The sequence below is a fragment of the Calypte anna genome, chromosome 2 (genome assembly GCF_003957555.1).
Source record: "Calypte anna isolate BGI_N300 chromosome 2, bCalAnn1_v1.p, whole genome shotgun sequence".
NCBI classification, from domain to species: domain Eukaryota; kingdom Metazoa; phylum Chordata; class Aves; order Apodiformes; family Trochilidae; genus Calypte; species Calypte anna.
The window spans coordinates 6,932,713-6,952,305 of NC_044245.1; the positions used below are offsets into that span (position 1 = coordinate 6,932,713).

The 19,593-nt window shown below is 40.2% G+C and overlaps 1 protein-coding gene across 5 annotated transcripts in view; it reads right to left on the reverse strand.

Annotated features, from left to right (window-relative positions):
* Positions 1-3,963: 3,963 nt before the first annotated feature.
* The window catches only part of XYLB (xylulokinase), an 80,297-nt gene continuing 64,667 nt past the window's right edge, over positions 3,964-19,593 (reverse strand). For 3 of the 5 annotated variants that reach the window (XM_030446265.1, XM_030446267.1, XM_030446266.1), the window contains exons 14-17: positions 17,192-17,250; positions 14,897-14,984; positions 12,567-12,661; positions 4,534-4,786 (exon numbers count right to left, since the gene is read on the reverse strand). In XM_030446265.1, the coding sequence (XP_030302125.1) occupies positions 4,703-4,786; positions 12,567-12,661; positions 14,897-14,984; positions 17,192-17,250 (326 nt within the window). In that variant the 3' untranslated portion in view covers positions 4,534-4,702. Of the gene's footprint in view, positions 4,787-9,654; positions 9,710-12,566; positions 12,662-14,896; positions 14,985-17,191; positions 17,251-19,593 lie in introns of those variants that run through there. The other 2 variants (XM_008500746.2, XM_030446264.1) reach the window with 2 other exon arrangements.

The following is a 19,593-nucleotide window of genomic DNA, read 5'->3' on the forward strand; positions in this document are numbered from 1 at the left end:
GGATAAACACAACCAACAGCAGGCAACAAAAGGACAAAACCCAAGGACGTAAACAACAAAGTTCCCAACCCATGTCTGTGGGACATCTCCAGGCAGGTGTATGAAGAGGACTGTCTGAAGGCAGCTGGGAAGGTCAGTTTCATGAATATGACAGTAAACCCAGAGCAGCCCTGGAATGAGCTTTTTAGTTGTACTGTTAGCTAGGGACAAATCTTGTCTCCAAAGTTGAGACCAGCTTTCAACCAAGTCTTCAGGAGTTTTAGCACAAGAAAAATAGGCTTTTTCTGTCCAGACAGCTGCCTTTCTACTCAGCAGGGAGAAATGGCTCACTCAGGAGACAAATCACCTGATGTGTTGTAGACATATACTATAAGGTAAGATGAACAGGCAGAAGCTCCTCTCTCTTGTGGTCTTCTCTTGTGATTACAAAAGGGGCCCAGATGAGAGCAGACACAGTTGTCTACACTGGTCAGGTGAATCCCACACCGGAGTGACCAAAGAATTTTGTTTGGCTGATGAGCTGCTGAAAGAGAAACAACAACCAGATGAACACGTTAGAGAGTACTAAGGCACAGCATTAAAACCGAGCTAATCACAGCATCTTAACACACCTATCACAAATACCTGTCAACTAAAGATCCCAGAGCAAGAAACATTGCATGCAATTTATAATATCCCCAGCTGTTCCAATGGGCAGGCTGATGCATCAAAGTGTGAGGCAACTTAATAAAAGACTGATATCTGAGATCAGAGCAGTATCTGTAAGCAGCAAGAGCTGCTCCTTCACCATTAGCCCTCAGGGTATGTGCTGCAAGAACATCCAACAAAATCACTGAGTTGCCACAATGGTCTGGACTTTCCTGTAAGTCTGGGATCACTGCAGAAGCATCATTCTGTTTGTCAAGGGCAACTTTAAGAAGCAACAGAGGAACTAAAGAATAAGAAAAGCAAAATGAGTCATGGGGCTGGATTTCAGCAAGGGAAAAGTTCACTCAGGCAAGTGTCACGTACGAGAAGTTCTTAGCATCCTGTAGAAGAGCTGACGTGGAAAACCATGTACTTTTATAAGATAGGATCTCTTCTTAAAGGTCCTATCTGCTGCAGGACAGTAAAGAAGGGTTCTAGGGGAAGATTTTTTTTATCTAAAAATCTTACACTCCAACCAAAGAGGCTTTACCTAGATTGCAATCAAAGCACAGGAGGTGAGCAGAAGTTGTAACTGCTCTGAATTTCCCAAAGATGTTCTACTCATACACTTCAGAGACAAGGAACTCACCAAAAAATTAATCCTGAGTTCTTTTACCTTGCACATCACACTGTGATTTTGACCTGCACAATATGAGTGTAAAGTAATAACAAGGCAAGGTCCTCTGGTGCTTGGTGATTTTTTACCCAATTTGTGCAAATGTAAACCACCACACTAAAGTTTTAAGCCATGTGAAATCAGAACCACAGGCACCATCAGAGAAGCTTCACACTCCACATGGGACAGTGGTCCCCTGATATCTGAGTGATTGTTCCCACCCACCTACTCATCATCCTGAGCCATATTTTTAACTTGTTTGCCAATTTCAACCCAATTTTAACTGAGGATTGAGACCCCCACTAAAATCAAGATCCTGAAGTCTGCATGAAAAGTGGCTGGGGAGAATAGAAATCCAAATTAGCACCTTGCTGCTAGGCAAGGGATTGTAACTTGGCAGGATATTTATGACAAGCACCAAGACAAAACCATTTCGTTTTCTAAAATGTCACTCTTTTCTTCTACCATCCCCTAAACTGCCCGCAGCACTCTGGGCACTAAAGGTAATAGAAATACAGATTTTTAAAAAATGATTTGTTGAAAGTTCTGCTTCGGCTTTTTATGGCTTTAGATACACATCCCTCACTGTGCTGCTCTGTGATCTGTGGTGGTAGCTGCAACTCCAAAGGAAACAAAACCTGAAAAACAAAAAGGTCCCTCTGGGATCACACTGTATTCAGCTCAGTTACTCACTAAAGCAACGACAGAGCATAGACCTTTTTCAGTACATTACTTATTCAATCAGAGCTCCAGCTCTCTCAGACTGATCCCTTAAGAAAAAGCAAACATCTTTTCCTGTTTGTTTCCAGCTGCATCACAGAAGACTTTAAAGACTTCAGGCTGCAAAGAAAACTGCTTCAATTTGGGTCGTGGTACTCCAAGAGCTTGTGGGAAAATCCAGTGCAGCTCTGATTGACTGGTGAGGGCACAGGGCCATGGAGCTAGGGAAGCTGCTTAGATTTTTCAGTGTATCTCCATGACCCACCTCCAACCTGGAGTGGCATTGCTTGTGCAGGACTAGAGCTGCAGGTCAGACAGGGATGAACAACCTCCTTGTGGTAATCAAGGTTGGTTTTTTTTTCTTCCAGGAGATGAGATCAGTTTTCCAGCAGATTAATGTAGACTGAGAAGAGTTCAGCAGGTCTTTAAACACAGAAGCCAACCTTTCATCTATACAAGATGGGGATGCCATGTTGCTCACTTTGAAGAACAGTAAGGTCACTTATGGGGAGGGAATCAACCTCCACCAAATATGTTGAGGCAGAAGACAGCAGCTTGCCTTTAGATTTCTGTTAGCCGAGATGTTAAGTCAGTAACCTCTCTTCTCCAGACAACCAGAATAACATAAGGTAGACAAGCTGTTAAAAAAACCCACATGATTTTAGAAACTAAAGGACACCAGATCCTTCCATCACTGTTCCTGTGAAAGCAAGAAGCCCCTGGTTTCTTGGCATTCCTGGAAAGACAAGAATAAAAGAGTGGTGGAAATCTTACAGCAGTGTTTCTTCAGAGGACCCTTCTAGAGGGAGATTTACTGAGCTTCATTCTATCTGACACTAGTCAATGAACATGTCCACCTTGGGTGAGCTAGAAAAAAAAATTTGTCTATAAATTCTTATACTCCAGACACCATTCCTCAGAGGCCAGCCCTAATAAAACCATCACCACAGCAGGACTATAATTCAGTGGTGCTCAACTCCTGGCCCTTCAGAGCCTTGCGTGTGAGGCTTTCCTCAGAGACTCCTACAACAAGCACACAGTGCATCAGTTACCCTGAGGAAGCTGTTTTAATGCCAATGTGGGACACATCACAGCCCCAGCCCAACAGAGATGAGTTTTCTTCTTCCTACCCATAGAAGAACTCTGGCCCAAAAATCAGTTAAGCCATGTAGATGACCTGGTGCCTCCTGGCACCATGTAACACTTTGTTAGGAGCCACTATACTATCTAGAAATGTCCTAAAATATGCTATGAGCTGGGAAACCTAAGCTTTAACCTTCTTCAGCTGAGTAAACTGGCTTAGAGCCTCTTGTTTCACAGGTAAATAAAGCCACAAAGAAGAGACATCAGTCTTTTCACTCTGGTAACCCAAAGGAGACAGCCAAGATGTTGTCTCCAAAGCTGCACAAACCTAAAACACCTTTCTGAATCCCCTCCCTGCATGGCTGACCTTGACATTAAACCAGTAACAAGGCAGAACTGAAGACTCATGCTGGTGATACTCCTTAAACCAGTAGGATCATTTAACTTCCATCAGCGAATTCTTCTGTATCTCTCTCTCTCTCTCTCTAGTCTTGCTCAATGACAAAGCAACTGCTGAAAGGGGAAGCTTGTGAGAAGTATTACACATTTCAGCACTGTACCTTGGGACCCAGAATAATAAGCACATAAAAGAGATGGATGTGTATTTGTAATGCCACCTTTTAAAGTAAATGCTTAAAGGGAGTCTGCTTTAGAACTCAGAAATGTAATTCTTGACCTTCCTGAGTAATCATGCTCATATCAAAAGTTATAATTATTCAGTTGTGAACATAAAGGAAAAAAAAAAAAAAGGCACTGTTGGTACTTGCAAATGAAGGACTTAAATATAAAAAGAAGAGCAAAGGAGGAATGTTCCCAGTCTGCCTTTTGAAACAGAAAGGAAACATATAAAACTTCCCACATTTGTTCCCTTATTTTCTTTTTTAACTTAGCTGATGTCAAGTAAAATACAGTACAATAGAGTCTGCATCACACAAGGCCTTTGTGCTTTCCATAATTTATAAAATCCAACCACATCATGTTTTATCACACAACAGACTTTACATCCATAGAGTCATAGAACAAGAATTCCCCTTTCCTGAGGATCCCAGGGAGTCTTTCAAGACTTTAATCAGCCTTCACCCCACAAATCTCCACATATTAAAGAAAGATAGGATTAAGTCTGAGTTCTTATGCTTTCTCTCGGTGTCATGTAGGCAAAGATACAAACATTGACACATTACAGATGTACAGAAAGATAGTCTCAAAAGATTTAAGCAGAAGCAGTAGAATTAAGATACTGTGCTGGATAGGTATGCAGAGAGGCCAGGATGCCCAACACATGGAATCAAAGCTGATACAGGTGGGTAGAATGATTCATACCTGCAATGGACTTTGTTATCCAGCTATTCCCAAGCTGCAAGATCTAGAAAGTACCCAAGAAAACTGAAGTCACAAACACACAGAGCAACATGATGCTTTTTTAGTCAGGTTTTCAATCACAATGGAATTTTTTTCACAAACACAGACATTTAAAAATTATTTGTCTACAAAGAGGAACAAAATTATTTAAACAACACCAGTAAATTCTGAGCAAATCTTTTGTGATCTTCTCCTTGGGAGTCCACTCTTCTGATGACCTATAAATTTGGTTTGCGTCTATTTCAGAAGACAAGAAGAGGTTGCATTGCAGATAACCTTCTGTTCAAGCTCAGCATATCTCCTCAGAAGTGGACGATAGAGCTAAAAATGAAAAAGAAATAACTATGTCTTGGTTGAAAAACTAGAGTTTTAAATCACAGTGCAGTTAGAAAAACATCTTCAGACCTGAAGAACGCAACATCTTTGTAGATACCTGAAAGTTTGTGGATTTTTCCCCAATTTTTTCAAGAAAATGGTGCAGTCTTCCTCTTTCACAGACTCCTTTACAGCTCAATTTTACAGTATACACAGGTTGTTGCTACTGTGGCTGTTTGCTTGCTATAAGCAGAAGTCATTACTTCCAGAGGAAGCAGCTCTGCTAAAGTCACCTCTCCCTGTCTGCCATGCCCCCTTGGTAATAGCTGTCCTAACCACCCAGGCAGAACTCCTGTCCTTGCCTCCCTCTGCTCCCTCAGGATGGATCACTGCCTCTGTCCCCTCCTCCTGCCTTGCTAATAAGCACCCTGCCACCCCCTAGCACACTCAAACTCCCCTCTCAGAAAGGTCCTCTTTGGCCAATATGCCAGTCAGGGTCTTCTAAAATAGACTTCACACTCCCTCTGCTGCTCTCCTCATACTCCCATATCTATTTAACCTTCTTTTCTCCTTCACATCTTCCACAGCCATGGCTTCTCTCATCCATGAGCTACTTCTTGGCCATGGTTCTCACCCCCTGATCCTAGACCCAGGGGGATAAATGGAGACTCAACTTGTTTCCACAGCTACACTGAGAAGCTGAGTAGCTTTTTGTATTTCCCAAGCTAGAATCCTCCAGGAATTTTTAAATCCAGAATTGTTACAACCTTGAAAGGAAAATCAAGACTCAAATGTATTCAAAACCCCAGATTCAAAAATGCCCCATGCTTTTGGATATGGGCAAGATCCATGTTGGGATTTGTTTCATTCTTTACCTTTTTTGTTTTCCCCTCTGCTTCAAATCCATCCCAGGACATATGGCAGAAGATGAGCTGCTTGGGTATGACCTGGTTACATAGCAGAAACCCTGAATAGAGCCTAGTCCTACAGCTGGCTCCAACCCAAAACTGTACTTCATCTAGGTTTTGGAGATCCACCTTCTTATCTCCTCTTTCTGGTTTTGACTGTCTGATGAAATCAGTAGCTTGACAAGCCATACCAGGACAGATTTACTCATCTGCTGGCTCAAGAAAACAAAGAAGGGACTGTCAGGAGCCAGCATGGGGTCTGGTGCAGGCTTGAGCAGTTCTTAGGAGGATGCCACAAGGTCATATCCCTGCTGAATGAATCCTAAGGGCCTCCAGTCAAGTCTGCAAAGCCTCTGCACTGATGTTATTCATAATCAGGGCAATCTAGCTCCTGGCTCCAGGTTCAGAGAGGTTATAGAGTCATAATGAATCATACCCAGTGAACTGAATTATTGCTCTCATCAATAAGTCAGATCCAGCATTTAAATGCATTTTATCCTTTTCCAGATATGAGCCACAGCCAACAACTGTACATGCACAAAAAAATTCAAGAGAAGATGTTTCATATATGAACTATGAAGCTGTAGGAAGAGACAGGGGGGTTTTGTGTAGTTTTATGCGCAGTCTTGCAGTAGCCTCAGTGCCTGTGACAGTCAGACTTCCTCAGATGAAAGGAAAACAAATCCCACTACCTTCTCTAGGAAATAAAGAATTAGCTTCTTTTGTTCTTGTGTTTCAGTTGATGGGAAAGTATTCTCCTGAATGACAGTTTCACTCAGAACAGTGAAACCTGGATTTCTCTCTTCATTCCCACTTCCACTTTCCACAAGGGGAGGTGAGAGCAACTTAATGGACAAATTCTGCAGAAGCAACCCAGTGTGGCCAACTCCTGTAACATCTGGTTGGTAAGGGAGAAGTTAAAGCACATATCCTCAACTGATTATACTAAAGGGAAGAAGAAAAGGAGTAGCTACAGCAAATGGAAATAAACACTGTTTGCCAGCCAAGGCCTCATCAGGACAGTTTTTAAACCCACCTGACAGTGACTAACTGAGCCTTAAGTATGTCTCAAACTTACACTGATTAAAACAGAAACCTTCTCACCCCTACTTCTGCAGCAGAATCACTCAGAGACTCTGGGCAAGTCATTCAAAATGTTTGTGCCCCAAATCCCCTCCTCCACAGGACAGCAGTACTGAGATCCATGGAGATTTATGGGGTTACAAAATAAAATGCACCACTATTATGAAACACCACATGACTCAGCATGGCATTTTTAACTAACTACATGAGTGCCTTGGGGGTTCAGTGAAGTGTGTGTATATATTTATTCTTTTCATGTTCCCAAAGAACATTATTGCTCCCATTTCTACTAAATATGCATATCAGAGTAAACAAAATAGGGAGCAGGCCACTATGGCTATAGTGGGAGTATGTCAAACCAAAACCAGCTCTTTTATTCACTGAAACATTGATAACCAAGCCTCACTATTTCTCACTTTGCTATTCTGTGTGTTTCATAAACCCGTGGCACTTCCCAACAAAGATCCAGCAGAGCAGAGCTGCAGTGGTGAGCTCAGCCCCTGAGAATGCAGGCTCCACATCACTGATCCAGCTGGATTTTTATGAAATACACAGCAGCACATTTACTAGAAGGCAGGGGGAAGTATTACTGTTGGTACATCACTCTAAATTAAAATGTGTCAAAATAAATGAACAACCACATTTACTGATACAGTTTCTTTTCCTGTTTATTTGGCTTAAACACTTAGCTTGCTAATTGAGAAAATTCAGGCATTTGCAATAAGCTTCTCAGCCATTCATGTAAATGAATGCTGCATTATGGGCTATCCGGAAAAAATGCAAACAAAAGATTAAGAATATTCTTTGTTCTCTGTTCCTGTTCATTTTGGGTAAAAAGCAGTGCCTTCAGAGGGCTAAGCCAAAGTCTTAAATTCCTCTTCCTCAGGGAATTTGGCTGTAATACCACAGTACCTCATGGCTGATAAGCTCAGCAGTACAGCAAGCTTTTCACAAGCAGTATTTCACATGCCAGCTTGACACCAGCTGAAGTTTGGGGGCCAAAGCGGTGCAGGTCCCATGAAGTACAGAGCAGAAAAGCCAAAGTGCTCAGACCAAAACCATGGCCTGAGCATGCACACAGCTGTGTCTCTGAAAGATGCTTCTCTACATCTGCTGTGACTGAACTTCCTCTGCAGAACCTTGACCAACTCCTCTTAAGTGATTCCAGGAGCCTTTTTCCTGAGGCAATTATATAGATTTATTTTTATAATTGAGGTCCAAAGGGAATAAAGAACTCTCAGTGATGCATAAAAACTCAAGGACATAAATTCTCTGTCATAGTCTCAAACCTCATATATCAGACCATAATATTTAACAAAAGTAATTACGTGTATCACAACATGAACCTTATTATTGTCCATAATTTAATTACTGGCCTTACTATATTTATGGTCTTTTCTCCTTATCTCTATAGCCTACTCCACAACATTAGCTACATTCTGATGGCTTCATTTAACAAATCCTAAACTTCTCTCCTGGGACAACTTGGCCACAATCCAACAGTCCCACAAATAACTAAGAAAATGCTTGTGATAAATATTGCATTATAACAGAGGATAACTTAAGCTGTCCTCCCAGGAAAATGCATTCAAAGAAATGCTACCTTGCTCTGTAGTCCAAACCAAATATATTATTATACCCTACATATTATCTGACCATAATCCCAGTCAATGAACTCATCAAGGCTTTTACTGTCCCTTTGCACAACGTCTAGGAAAATAGGACATTGTTCCTTCCTCTCTCTAAAAGCAAAACCACAAATTAATACCACAGGTGACAATCAACATGGATCCATCTATAGCAAGGCTATGTTAGCCAATGTTTGGAGCAATTAAAAATGTACAAGTTACAAAGATGATGCTGATAATTCTATAGTTTTAATCTACCTGAGTACATTTAATCTCCCCTGAGGAGATTAAAATTATTCAGTCCTTCACAAACTCTTGTTCCTTTTAATAGTCTGGAGTTTTTTATTTTTTAAAACGTGGAGAGAGCTGCTTAAGAAATCAAAAGATACAGATGTTTTATTTTTAAATCATAGCAGTTGTTCAACTTTCTTAAAATACAAATGATACACTTAAAATAGAAAGAGTATGATAGTGTGCAGAAACACTCTGAACTCCTCCAAGAAGCCCCACCTGTTACTTTATTTACTTTGGATGCTCATTCTGTAAACCTATCTTAATTGGTTTAATAGGCTAAAAAAAATATTGAATTATTTGCTACCAAATCACCTTAATCAAACTCCCATCAATATCTATTATCATATTTTTGTGGCTGTGTTATTATTATTATTACCTACTTTGCACTAAATTACTAACCTAAACCAATTCTAGAAGACAACCTTCCCCCTCCAAAATCTAACTCAACAAAAATATCATTATTTTAAATCAATAAATAGGTTATTATAACGTTCTTGGTTAATATGGTCACTTCTACTAATTCAACTCCTTACAAGGCAATTCACCAAAGTCAATAAAACCTGTAAGATCTACCTTTTCTCTTCTTGAATATTTGCAGGATTAATACATCTCAGTAGAGTCAATAATGCAATCTAAATTACACAACCAGAAGTAGTGAACTGCACTGTGCCTTTTCCCTACAAAACCCTATAAAACAATATTACAATAAATCTGACACAACATCACAGTCTTATGGCTTGTATAAACACAAGTGATCAACTTCAGATAATCATGTTCCCTCTCAGGCTTTTTTGCTTAATTAACCAACTAGCCAACCAGCTCTGCTTTAATAGGTTACTAAAATTGAGCTGAATTCTAATGTTGGAATAATAGATTAAATCTGTCTGTTAATATATATTTATTGCTCTAAAATCTTCTGGTGATTTCTGTCATGCTTACTGGTTCTGATTAATGTTTTTCCTTGGAGGAGTGAGGAGGCTCCAAAGAGGTGAGATGACTTTCTAATTTTTGCTGTTCTGAAAACAGAGGAGAAGAATTCATCAGGTTAACCAGCAGCAGATGACTGATTTCAACTAGCCTGGTTGAGTAAGTGACCAAAGCCTAGACTCATGATGGTTACCACCAGGATAGCTTAGGCCTGCTTGCGTACTGAGAGTGTTAGAAACAAGCTCACACCATACAACTATTCTGTGAAATCAGGTTCAGCTAATAGACTTAGGGTTGCAGCCACAGAGGGTGACTCTCTGAAATAGTCTTTTCCAGACAGGATGGTCTACTACAGGATAAAGTCACTTCTTTGCCAGAGAAGTTGGAGCTTATGGGAGCTCAGTTTCTCTTAACTACCAACTCATGACCCATCACAAGTTCTGTGTCTCACATCTTGTGACCTTACTCTTTTACCTGCCCATCAGCTAATTGAACCAGAAGAGCTGGTTTGTGTGCCCTGTTTTTCCTTTCTGAAATCACATTCATTACCACAAACGACCCTTCAGGAACCAAAGAAACACTTCTTTTATTTTTTGTTCCTGGAAAGCCCAACTACACACTTAAGCCTTGGCAATGAAGCTACATCAAACTGTTGTTTGACCTCTGTCTGCAAGAGGTTTTCCTCCCTCCAATGATCTAACACATGTTGCCTCCACCCTATACCAGGAAAGAAAGAATGAAATCAGAGCAGATTGCTGTGTTATGACCTGTTTTTTCTCCACCCTGCCAAGATTTAGCTGTAGTCATCCAAAAAACAGGGGGAAGCGGTCCGAGGAATTTCACATTGGTTAGCCAGACTTTTTCAGAAAAGCTCCTCAGTGAGACAGAACTTAACCTCAGGATGACTTTGAAGTTTATAAAAAGAACCATCATTCCAGTGAAATCCTCTAACCTCAACAGAAGGAAATTGGATGGACAGGGAGATGCAGCTCTGTAAAAAACAGAATCAAACTGACTCATCACATTATGAATTTTTACTGCACTGTTCATGCTAACACACTGACAGGCCCTCTGGCTTCCTGCAGTTTCACAGCCATGAAACTAGTCAGGGAATCCACCATCAACTGCAAAATTATAGGATGGGAAGGAAAAAAAAAAAAAGCTGTGGAATACATAATTGCAAGAAGCTGCTTTTAAGGGAATGAAGCTAGCAAGCTAAGTTAAAGTGCAGGAACAGCTCTCTTCACATGCTGTTTGGCCACTGCCCTCTCTGTCATTCCCTCCCATCTACTGGGGCAATAATTCACTCCTGTACATCATTTAAAACCAATAAAAAGAGGTGCTATGAGAGCCAGGTCTAACCAAGTGGAAAAAGAGAAGGAAAGTATTGAGAGAGACATAATTAACTCTTTTGGCTTCCAGGCCATTGTATGCAGACAGGAAAATAGAAAAGGGGTAAATGAATTCCCTGCTGATCTTCCCATTAGGTTAGCTCAGCCCCTGAAGGGGTACAAGGTGCTTGCTGGCCTTGCAAACACCCCTGAGTGACAGCTGCCTTCCCTGCCCTTGAGTTTTATAGCTGAAGCAGCACCAGGGGGTCAACAGGAGGGCTCTGAGCCCTCTCCACCTCCTCACAAGTCAGCCTGGCAGCTTTTCAGCTGACAGCATTTTTGGGGGCATCAGGGCAGCAGTGTGAGGTTGAATCAGACACCAGGGATCTGCTCTTGAAGTGTGTGCCCTGCCCAAGGCTTCAGCTGCAACACAGATGACACAGGGCCCCTGCTGTTAATTATTTTATCTTTTGAAACGAAGGGGGAAGGTTGAGTAAATGAGATCAGATCAATCAAGTTTAAATTATTCAATGTCTTAATATTTCTGAAGGGGACTTCTGTTCGATTACTGAGCTCCTCCGTCTCAGTTAATAATTAAATAATATGCTGGCAGGCACAATGCAGCATGATCATTTCTATTATTACTCATGATGCTATCTGGTGCTCTACTACACGTGTAGCTGGGAGTTAGTAGTTTTGGCAGATCATTAATTTCCCAGTTTAAATAAAAGCTTTAAAACCTTGTAGTTAGGGCACATCCAAATCTCATAATCGGAGAGTGTATGGCTGTGTTAGGAACACCTTTCATTATTTAAAATTGTGTGCTATAGGAATATTGCTATATTATATTATTTATTTATGGAAATTATATTTCTGAAGCTGTTGTAAATTAAAGCCTTTGACACCTGATAGCAAGAGGTGCAGTGTTGCACTGGAGAGCTCAAGATAACCATTCCTTCCTTGGTTTTACAGAGGCTGGAACCACAGAGTTATCTCTTTTGCTTTAGTGATATTGCTCCACAAAGCACAAAATTGACCTCCAGATGCCTTGAAATTCCCAGGATGGGCATGGTGCCAAAGACCTGTACCTACTGAATCCTTGCAGTTGGATGCAACTTTCCTTGCACTTTCCAACTGGGAGCTACAAGTGAAGATACACAATTGCTGAGCACTGTTTAAGATCAGGCAGAAAGGATATTTGGGGATGTTTTCTAAAAGGCCAGAAAGCATGGTCACCATGCCTTTTCTGCTTGCTGCAAACAAGTCAAGACTATTTTGTCAGTATTATCAGCTACAACCTGACTGACCAGTCCAAATTCAACCTATTATATAATTTTTTCTGTCCCTTAAGGAACAGGTTTTGCTCTCTAATCACAGCCAGTTATCAAAAAAAAATTTTAAAAATCACTCACACAGACCTGGGGTGGACTGATCAGCTTATTGCTTCATTACAAGACTTAATATGTCACAAAATCAAATCTATCTTTCCGAAAAGGAATGAGAATTGTGCAACCAAATCTTTCTTAATATATTTTACTCGAAGAACTAGTAAAATCACTACATTGTGAAGAAGACAGAATATGAAAAGAAAAATGGTGTCCCCAAGTTTGCTCACCTCCTCAGCCCCAGCAGTTGGTGTGACAGCCAATTTAGGCTCTGGTGCTAATTTCACAATATCAGCCAAGGACACATTCGTCTCAGCCACAAGCCCTGCAATAAGAATCACAATACTGATCAATGCAAAAAGCAAGATGAGGGATGTGCCTTGACTCCCTGGTAAATTAATACAGTATATTGATCTTTCCTGGTCAGGTCAGCATTCAGGATTGAAGGATAAATGGCAGAAGATCTTACATTCCAACACGCTAGCCTGGGAAGTGGGGATTCTGTGATTGAGTTTTTGCCAATCACTCAATTTGTACCCTAGAGAATAGGTAAGCAGCAGAAATGCTACTCAACAGTATCAGTAATTATTTATGGTTACAAAAATACAGTAAACAGCATTGAAAATATGTGGAAGCAAGGGATTCAAGGACAAGATGTGACTAAACAAAAAAATGGAAGAAAAATGAAAACACTGTCAAGAAAATATGCTACAAATTGTTAAATATCTTTCTATGTAAGGAAGCAGAATAATAGGGGAGTTCTGCTACTGCAGCATTTTGCTTTGCAAGTGAATCATAGCACTTCAGGATTTCCTTGTTACACCTGCTAAGAACCCCAGGCTAAGTGCAGAACACCCTACTTGTAGATGTACACTGCAATATTATTAAGGAGCCCCTGCCATCAATATTTCATTTATATTAGCAAGTCTTCACGTTTACTCAATTCCTTTGCCTGGCCAAGAGTGAGCCAGCTGAAAACATCAATCAAAAATGCCATTTAGAAACACACACAGCCTGCCCTGGGGCTTGGCTGGCCCAGTACCTGAGCTAAGGAGTCCCTCCAGCAGCACAGCATCTGAAATCAGACACTGTCAACCAAGCCTCAAGATTTCCTATGTCAAACTGGCAAAGGGAATTCACAGCTTCCATACGTATGAAATATCTACAAAAATTCTGAATGACTGCTCTGCATTCCACAAGCCCTCCCAAGCATCAGGTGCTGGGCAGCTTCTGGCAGCTTCTGAAGGAGTCGGCAAAATTCGAGTGCAGAGAAAAACAGTTTGGAAACTTGGCCCCCCCAAAGTGAAAAATGGTCCCACTGTGACTTCAAGCACACTGATAACCTAACAGTACTGTTTCCACCATCTTGCAAAAACATACTTTGCCTGACAGAGCCCTTGTGCCTTCTCTGGAAAGAAAGAGGGGAGAGCATGCTGTGTGCATTAAATACATTGACTCCAGATTTTGACTATGTAATTTTCTGTGCTGTTTTCATGTGCAAGAGAGCATATAGTCTTCAGATGCTCTAATCTGAGAGCAGAATTTGCTTTTAAAATTAAAAATTATCTGATTTCATCTGGTGTTATCTTTTCCATGCTTGCTGTAATCCCATGATCTCACATGAATTTGTACAGAGGCTTCCAGGTTGTAAGGTTCAAATTCTAAAGCTTCAAATCAAAAAAACCTGAGGCTAAGAAAAGTTGGCCTAAATAAGGATTTCAGAATTTGGTATATATTCTTTGATTTATTGTTTTTAGCTGCAAGTTATTAGAAATTGTTTGAATACATAAACACATATACAAATAAACATTAATAAAATTTTCTGCCTGGGATTCAATCTTAAATTGTTGATGTTCTCCTCCTTAACACACACTTATGTGCATTAATAGATAAGTTAATAAATACTTTTAAAACTGGGACTTGGGATGCTGCATGAATGATGAATTACATAATCAAAATGATTGGTTAACCTAAGAGCATCCCAAGATTTATGCTGCAACAAGATAAAGTGCATACTTGAGCAGAGAGCCCAGGACATTTTGCATATCCTTGGTCTTGACATCTAAAAGCTGGATAATACTTACTTGGTCACCAGTATTACTGGTCCTGTCATTCCTGCCTTCTCTGATCCTGGCTAGGATTGAACTATGGTTTGGCTTGACCATTTCAGCAATCCAGTTCACAGCCTGTTCCACAAACCAGGACTGGAGGCTACTCCAGCACCTTCACTTGGCTGTATCATTCCAAGAGCAGCACATGGAAGTAGCAATTTAACACATTAATGTCCTAAACCTTCCTTAGTCAGTATCAACAGTTTCCAGGCCCTACTCTTGGGCTGAGAAGCAGTCACTAGACTTGAATTATAATGTAAATGTTATTCTTTGGCCTGATTCAAGTATCCTAGCAAAAGTACAAGAGAAAAAAAAAAAACCTCTTTGACCTAAGCGTCCTTCCAGCGAGATCCACACAGCTTTATTCTCCCCTCATTTTCAGTAATGTTAATCCCAAGTATTAACCTACTGAAACGAAAAGCCCAGACCTCCCAGAAGTGTCTCCTTACCATGAATTGCTCTGTAAGCACTTCCCAGACAAGCAGAGTTGGCAGTATCAATAGTGTACACCGGTGCGTTGAACACGTCAGACAGGACCTGAGAAGTAGCAAAGCATCAGTCACACATGTCCAGGAAAGACAAGGGATCAGCAATCCCTTATCACTGCTTAGCAAAACAAGGAACTCACACCTCAGACAAGCATTTGGGTATCCAGGGAAAGAAGCACCGCAAGCAACAATGAATCCTGAACTTGTCACACAAGAGGGTACTGGTAAATCCGAGCTAGAGATGTAGCTTAAGCCAAGAAACGAAGCCCCAGTTCTCTCCAGGCCTCTTTATGACAAGTTCAGAGAAATCTGGGTCATTGTCTCCCTCACAAGCACACACAATTAGCTTGTGCCAAGGGCTTATGTCAGGGCAAGGAGATCTGTTCAGGAACCCACAACTGCTGCCTGCTGGCTTCTATCACATTTATGGCTGAGCCAAGTGAGAAGGAAGGGGAGGAGGAACCAGTCGTGCCTACTCAGTTCTCAAATTCAATAAAAGAAAAGCTCTAGCATGAAGGCCTTCTAGGCTTGTCTTCATCACCTCCACCATTCCCATCATATTAGGGTTGGCAGGAAGAATGACACTGGATGGTTATAAAGTCTCTACATCTGCCAGGAATTTTCCTGTATTCAAGGGATCCTTAGCTATATGAATACACTTTTCAACTTGGCTTGAGCAATAGAAAGAAAATTTTACAAGCAAAAAATTTGCTATGGTATCCAACAGATACTAAAATTACTCAACCACACATGATTTGGCATTAAAAACAACTCCAGGCATCTCACATTTATTGAGCACATGCACGCTTCCCCACAGTGTAGGTTTAGGAATAGAAATATAAAAAAAATGAAAAGCTAAGACATTTGGATAGAGACATGGGAGGTTCAAGAACCTTTTTCAGAAAATGTTGTCAAGAGACTCTCCCCATGTTGCTTTCATCAGTTCTAGAATTGCAGGTATCCCTCAGGCTGAGCAACATGAGAAGCAGACTAACAATTCAGATGTAATGTGTGCTTTTCCCTTTTAGCAACAGGAGTAGTGTATCACCAAATTTAAATCAGTAGCACAGAGTATGAAATAAGGACACAGTGTCCAGGAATCCAAACTATTTGGATTAGTGATCTGCAACCTCAGCCCAGGGGTTTACAGTCCCACTGATGATGGGCCCCAGGGCTTCATAAAAAATGACTAAGATATTCAACCCATATATGCTATAGAAAAAATAGTATGTGACACTTCTAAAGGATTTTGACTCTTTCTCTGAAGATTTGTGGGGAATCTGTGAATAAAAACCTTTGAAAGTCACTGATTTTCATATTTTTAAATGAAAGTAACTAATTACTAACAAGAATTCAATAAGCCTGAGTTTGCACACTTAAAACACTCTTCTGGGAAGATAACCAAGTCAGTATTGCTTAACTCCACTTGTAAGCAAGCACTGAGGGATACGTGAAGTTCAGCACAAGAGGATAAATGGAAAATTAATCATGGTATCTATTAAAAAGCCCTGTAGAAATTTAAAAGTCACAGAGTGCTGGTTCCACTGCCCATCCTGACAACCAAGACTGCCAGACTGTTTCAGCACATTCCCATCTTCATCTCATCTCTAATAGGTATTTCCTCTAATTACAAAGGAATTGTAAATTCCTTTTGACAACAGAGTGGGGTGGGTTTTTTGTACCTCTGCAGAACTTCAGCTCTACTCTATCCTGCTGTAAGACTGCAAATAACTACCTTTTGTGTCACAAGTATAAAATCAAAATTATTCAGAGTTCATATATATCACTGACATTTGAAAGTGTGGTCTCTCTAATGAATAATTTTAAGAGAAACTGTTAGAGGTTTAACTGTTAAAATATTTTACTGTGTTCCATGTGGTGATTAATCAAGTACCACATATGTTATAAAAAGCTTCCCAGAACTATGGAGAAAGCTGCCCTACAACATTTTTAAGATATTTTCCTAAGTTGCCTCTCTTGAAGTGTAAAATATAGGAGTTACTGAAATCTGATTAATTAAATTAGTCTTTTGTAACCCTGGAACAAATTATCCAAAACTGACCATAATAAAGGTGGAAGCTGTTATTCTTCATGCAACTGATATGGGTTCTGAGGTTTAGATTAAATGAAAAAGGAGGATCTAATTAACTAGTGATTGAATTAAGTGGATGCTACTGTATTGATCATATTATTTTAAGACACTTCTGATGAGTTTTAAAAGCAAGTTCAGTTCAAAGGATTTAATTTTCTACTTACCTGTAAGATCTTTTTATTGTGGGATGCACCACCAGTAGCCAAAATCCTTGTTCTGGGCTCTACAATGCAATACAACACAAAGATCAGACTAAATGTGCATATTATCAAGATTTGCACTACAGAACCAAGCAATAAGAACAAGAAGGTGGGAGTCAGATGGTCTGGGCTCACTCTCTGTAACTCATTTACTTTTTGTAGAGGAGGAGATAAGGCTAATTGCCCAGCTTTGCGAGGCACAGTTAGAAAACTTCCTTAGAAGAGGCAAAATAACTATTGCAGATCTATTCTGTTGTTGTTGTTATTATGGTGCTATTAAAGTCAGGGAGCTTTGCAAGAGAGCTCTGCAATAAGACAGGCAGATTACAATACCACAGCTCTGGTTTGAGGTGAGGTTGGTTTGGCTCATAGCTGTATATATACAAACTGACAGACAGCCTTTAAATTCAGCAGCATTTTCCATACTCATCTCCTCGTGATGTTCACAGTATGAATTCACTGAAATTTGGTCATGCTTGAACGATAATGAAGTGTATAAAAAGATAATTAAATACTAGGTCACTTCAACAAAATAAATTTTTAAAATCTGAATCTTTATCCAGCACAAACCCACAGCTTTGGGGTGTTAAAAATTAGCCTGGAGTCTTTAGTTTTTACAGAAGGTAACCCTTCCTTCTCACATTCCCAGAGCATCTGTCCTGTGCCTCATCCCTTATTTGTATGCACACTTCTCTGGAGCCCAGCACACAACTAGCCATGCATCTACCCATAACCACAATTTTGCAAGGCATTATGAATGCCAGTAGTCCAAATGATCTCACTGAAATTCTTCAAAGGCTTAAATAACAAAACCAAAAAAAAAATGCACATGAGTACTTTGATATCATATATTTTAACAGTCTAACCACCTGATTAATAACAATAATAAGATATACCCTTTTGTACACCCTCCCAAAAAGGGAATTTTACTGTGGTTATGGTTTTGTTATCTTAACCTTCTATTTAATAAAAACTAAAAATAATCTATTTCACAGAAAGCAAAGTTGGCCAACTTACACTGATGCCCTAAGTAACTTATTGCCATTTATCCTTTCAAGTATCTTAATGAAAAAAGCCCTCAGGAAAGAATTGGAATTAAAAAAGAAGATGCAGCCCACCATGCTGTATCTAGGCTCACACCTAGGTGCTCAGATGGAGTCCAAGACCCAGACAAAGCATTGCATGGGAGACCTTATTTTACCAATAAATTTAATTTTATTTTCCTCTTTGGAGGATATTCAATGATGCACAAGTTGGGGTTTAAAAGCCATTAGGATCTCTGTCAGTGTCAGTAAACAAATAAAACAAACAGCAGAGTGATTCCTGGGGGAAAACAAGTTTCAATTATGCCAACACAGAGTGACAGATCCCTGCCAAGATTATCACAACAACATAATAGCACAGAAACCACTGCAAAATAACTACCAAGCCTGTGGTTCCCAGAAACCAAATTGAACTCTACATTATTTGCCTAGCAGTAGCAATTCTGTGTTGCTAAACCTTGCTGCAGAAATAAACTCTTACAGAAATACCATATAGCAACCTGAAAACCCCACATTTCAGAGAGGGCCAGCAAGACAGAATGAGATAAAAAAACATTTGCTGCATTCCACAGCAGCTAAAACCAAAGAATAAGGCAAGTTTGCTCTCCACTGCCTCTGGAGAGGGTCTTAATAAACTACTGGGCTATCAGCACCAGAAGGGAATAGTGGACAATATAAAAGTGGTAAAGCCAAGCAGCAACTACCTCTGTGAAACTGCAAACATATCTTAGCTCAACTGTTTTTTGCTTGTCCATCTATCTGCAATGTCCAGCTCTCTGTCTTAGGGCTTCTGCTCCATTACTTCCCCCAGGTTTCATGGCTCTGTCAGCACATACTGCTGTCTGCTTTCACTGCAGGGTAACTGATAGACCAGGTAGGGCTGATTTGTGCCTTCTAGCTGTCTCCTGTGCCCCTGTAACAGATAACATGTTTGCATTAAGTGTCACAGACTGGAGACTTACTCCTTGCTAGGTCAGAAGATTCATGTTTTGTCTACATTATCAATTTATGCCAGAACTATAATTCCAGATATTTCTACATAAATAAGCTTCCATAGGAAAAGAAGGGGTGAATTTATAGGGTTTTTGCTATTTAATACAAGCCACTGATGAGGGTGCATTTATCCTACTATTAGTTGGGTTACATACCTACCAAGAGGGCAAACAGATCTCAGGTCTAAAAGTGCTTAACACCCTTACAATCTGCACACCCTTCCTAATCCAGAATTATTCTTCTATGCTATTTCAGTACAAGGCCAACCTGCTTGATAAAAGAAACCAACTACATTTGCACTATGAAGTTTCTAATATTACTTGGACATCT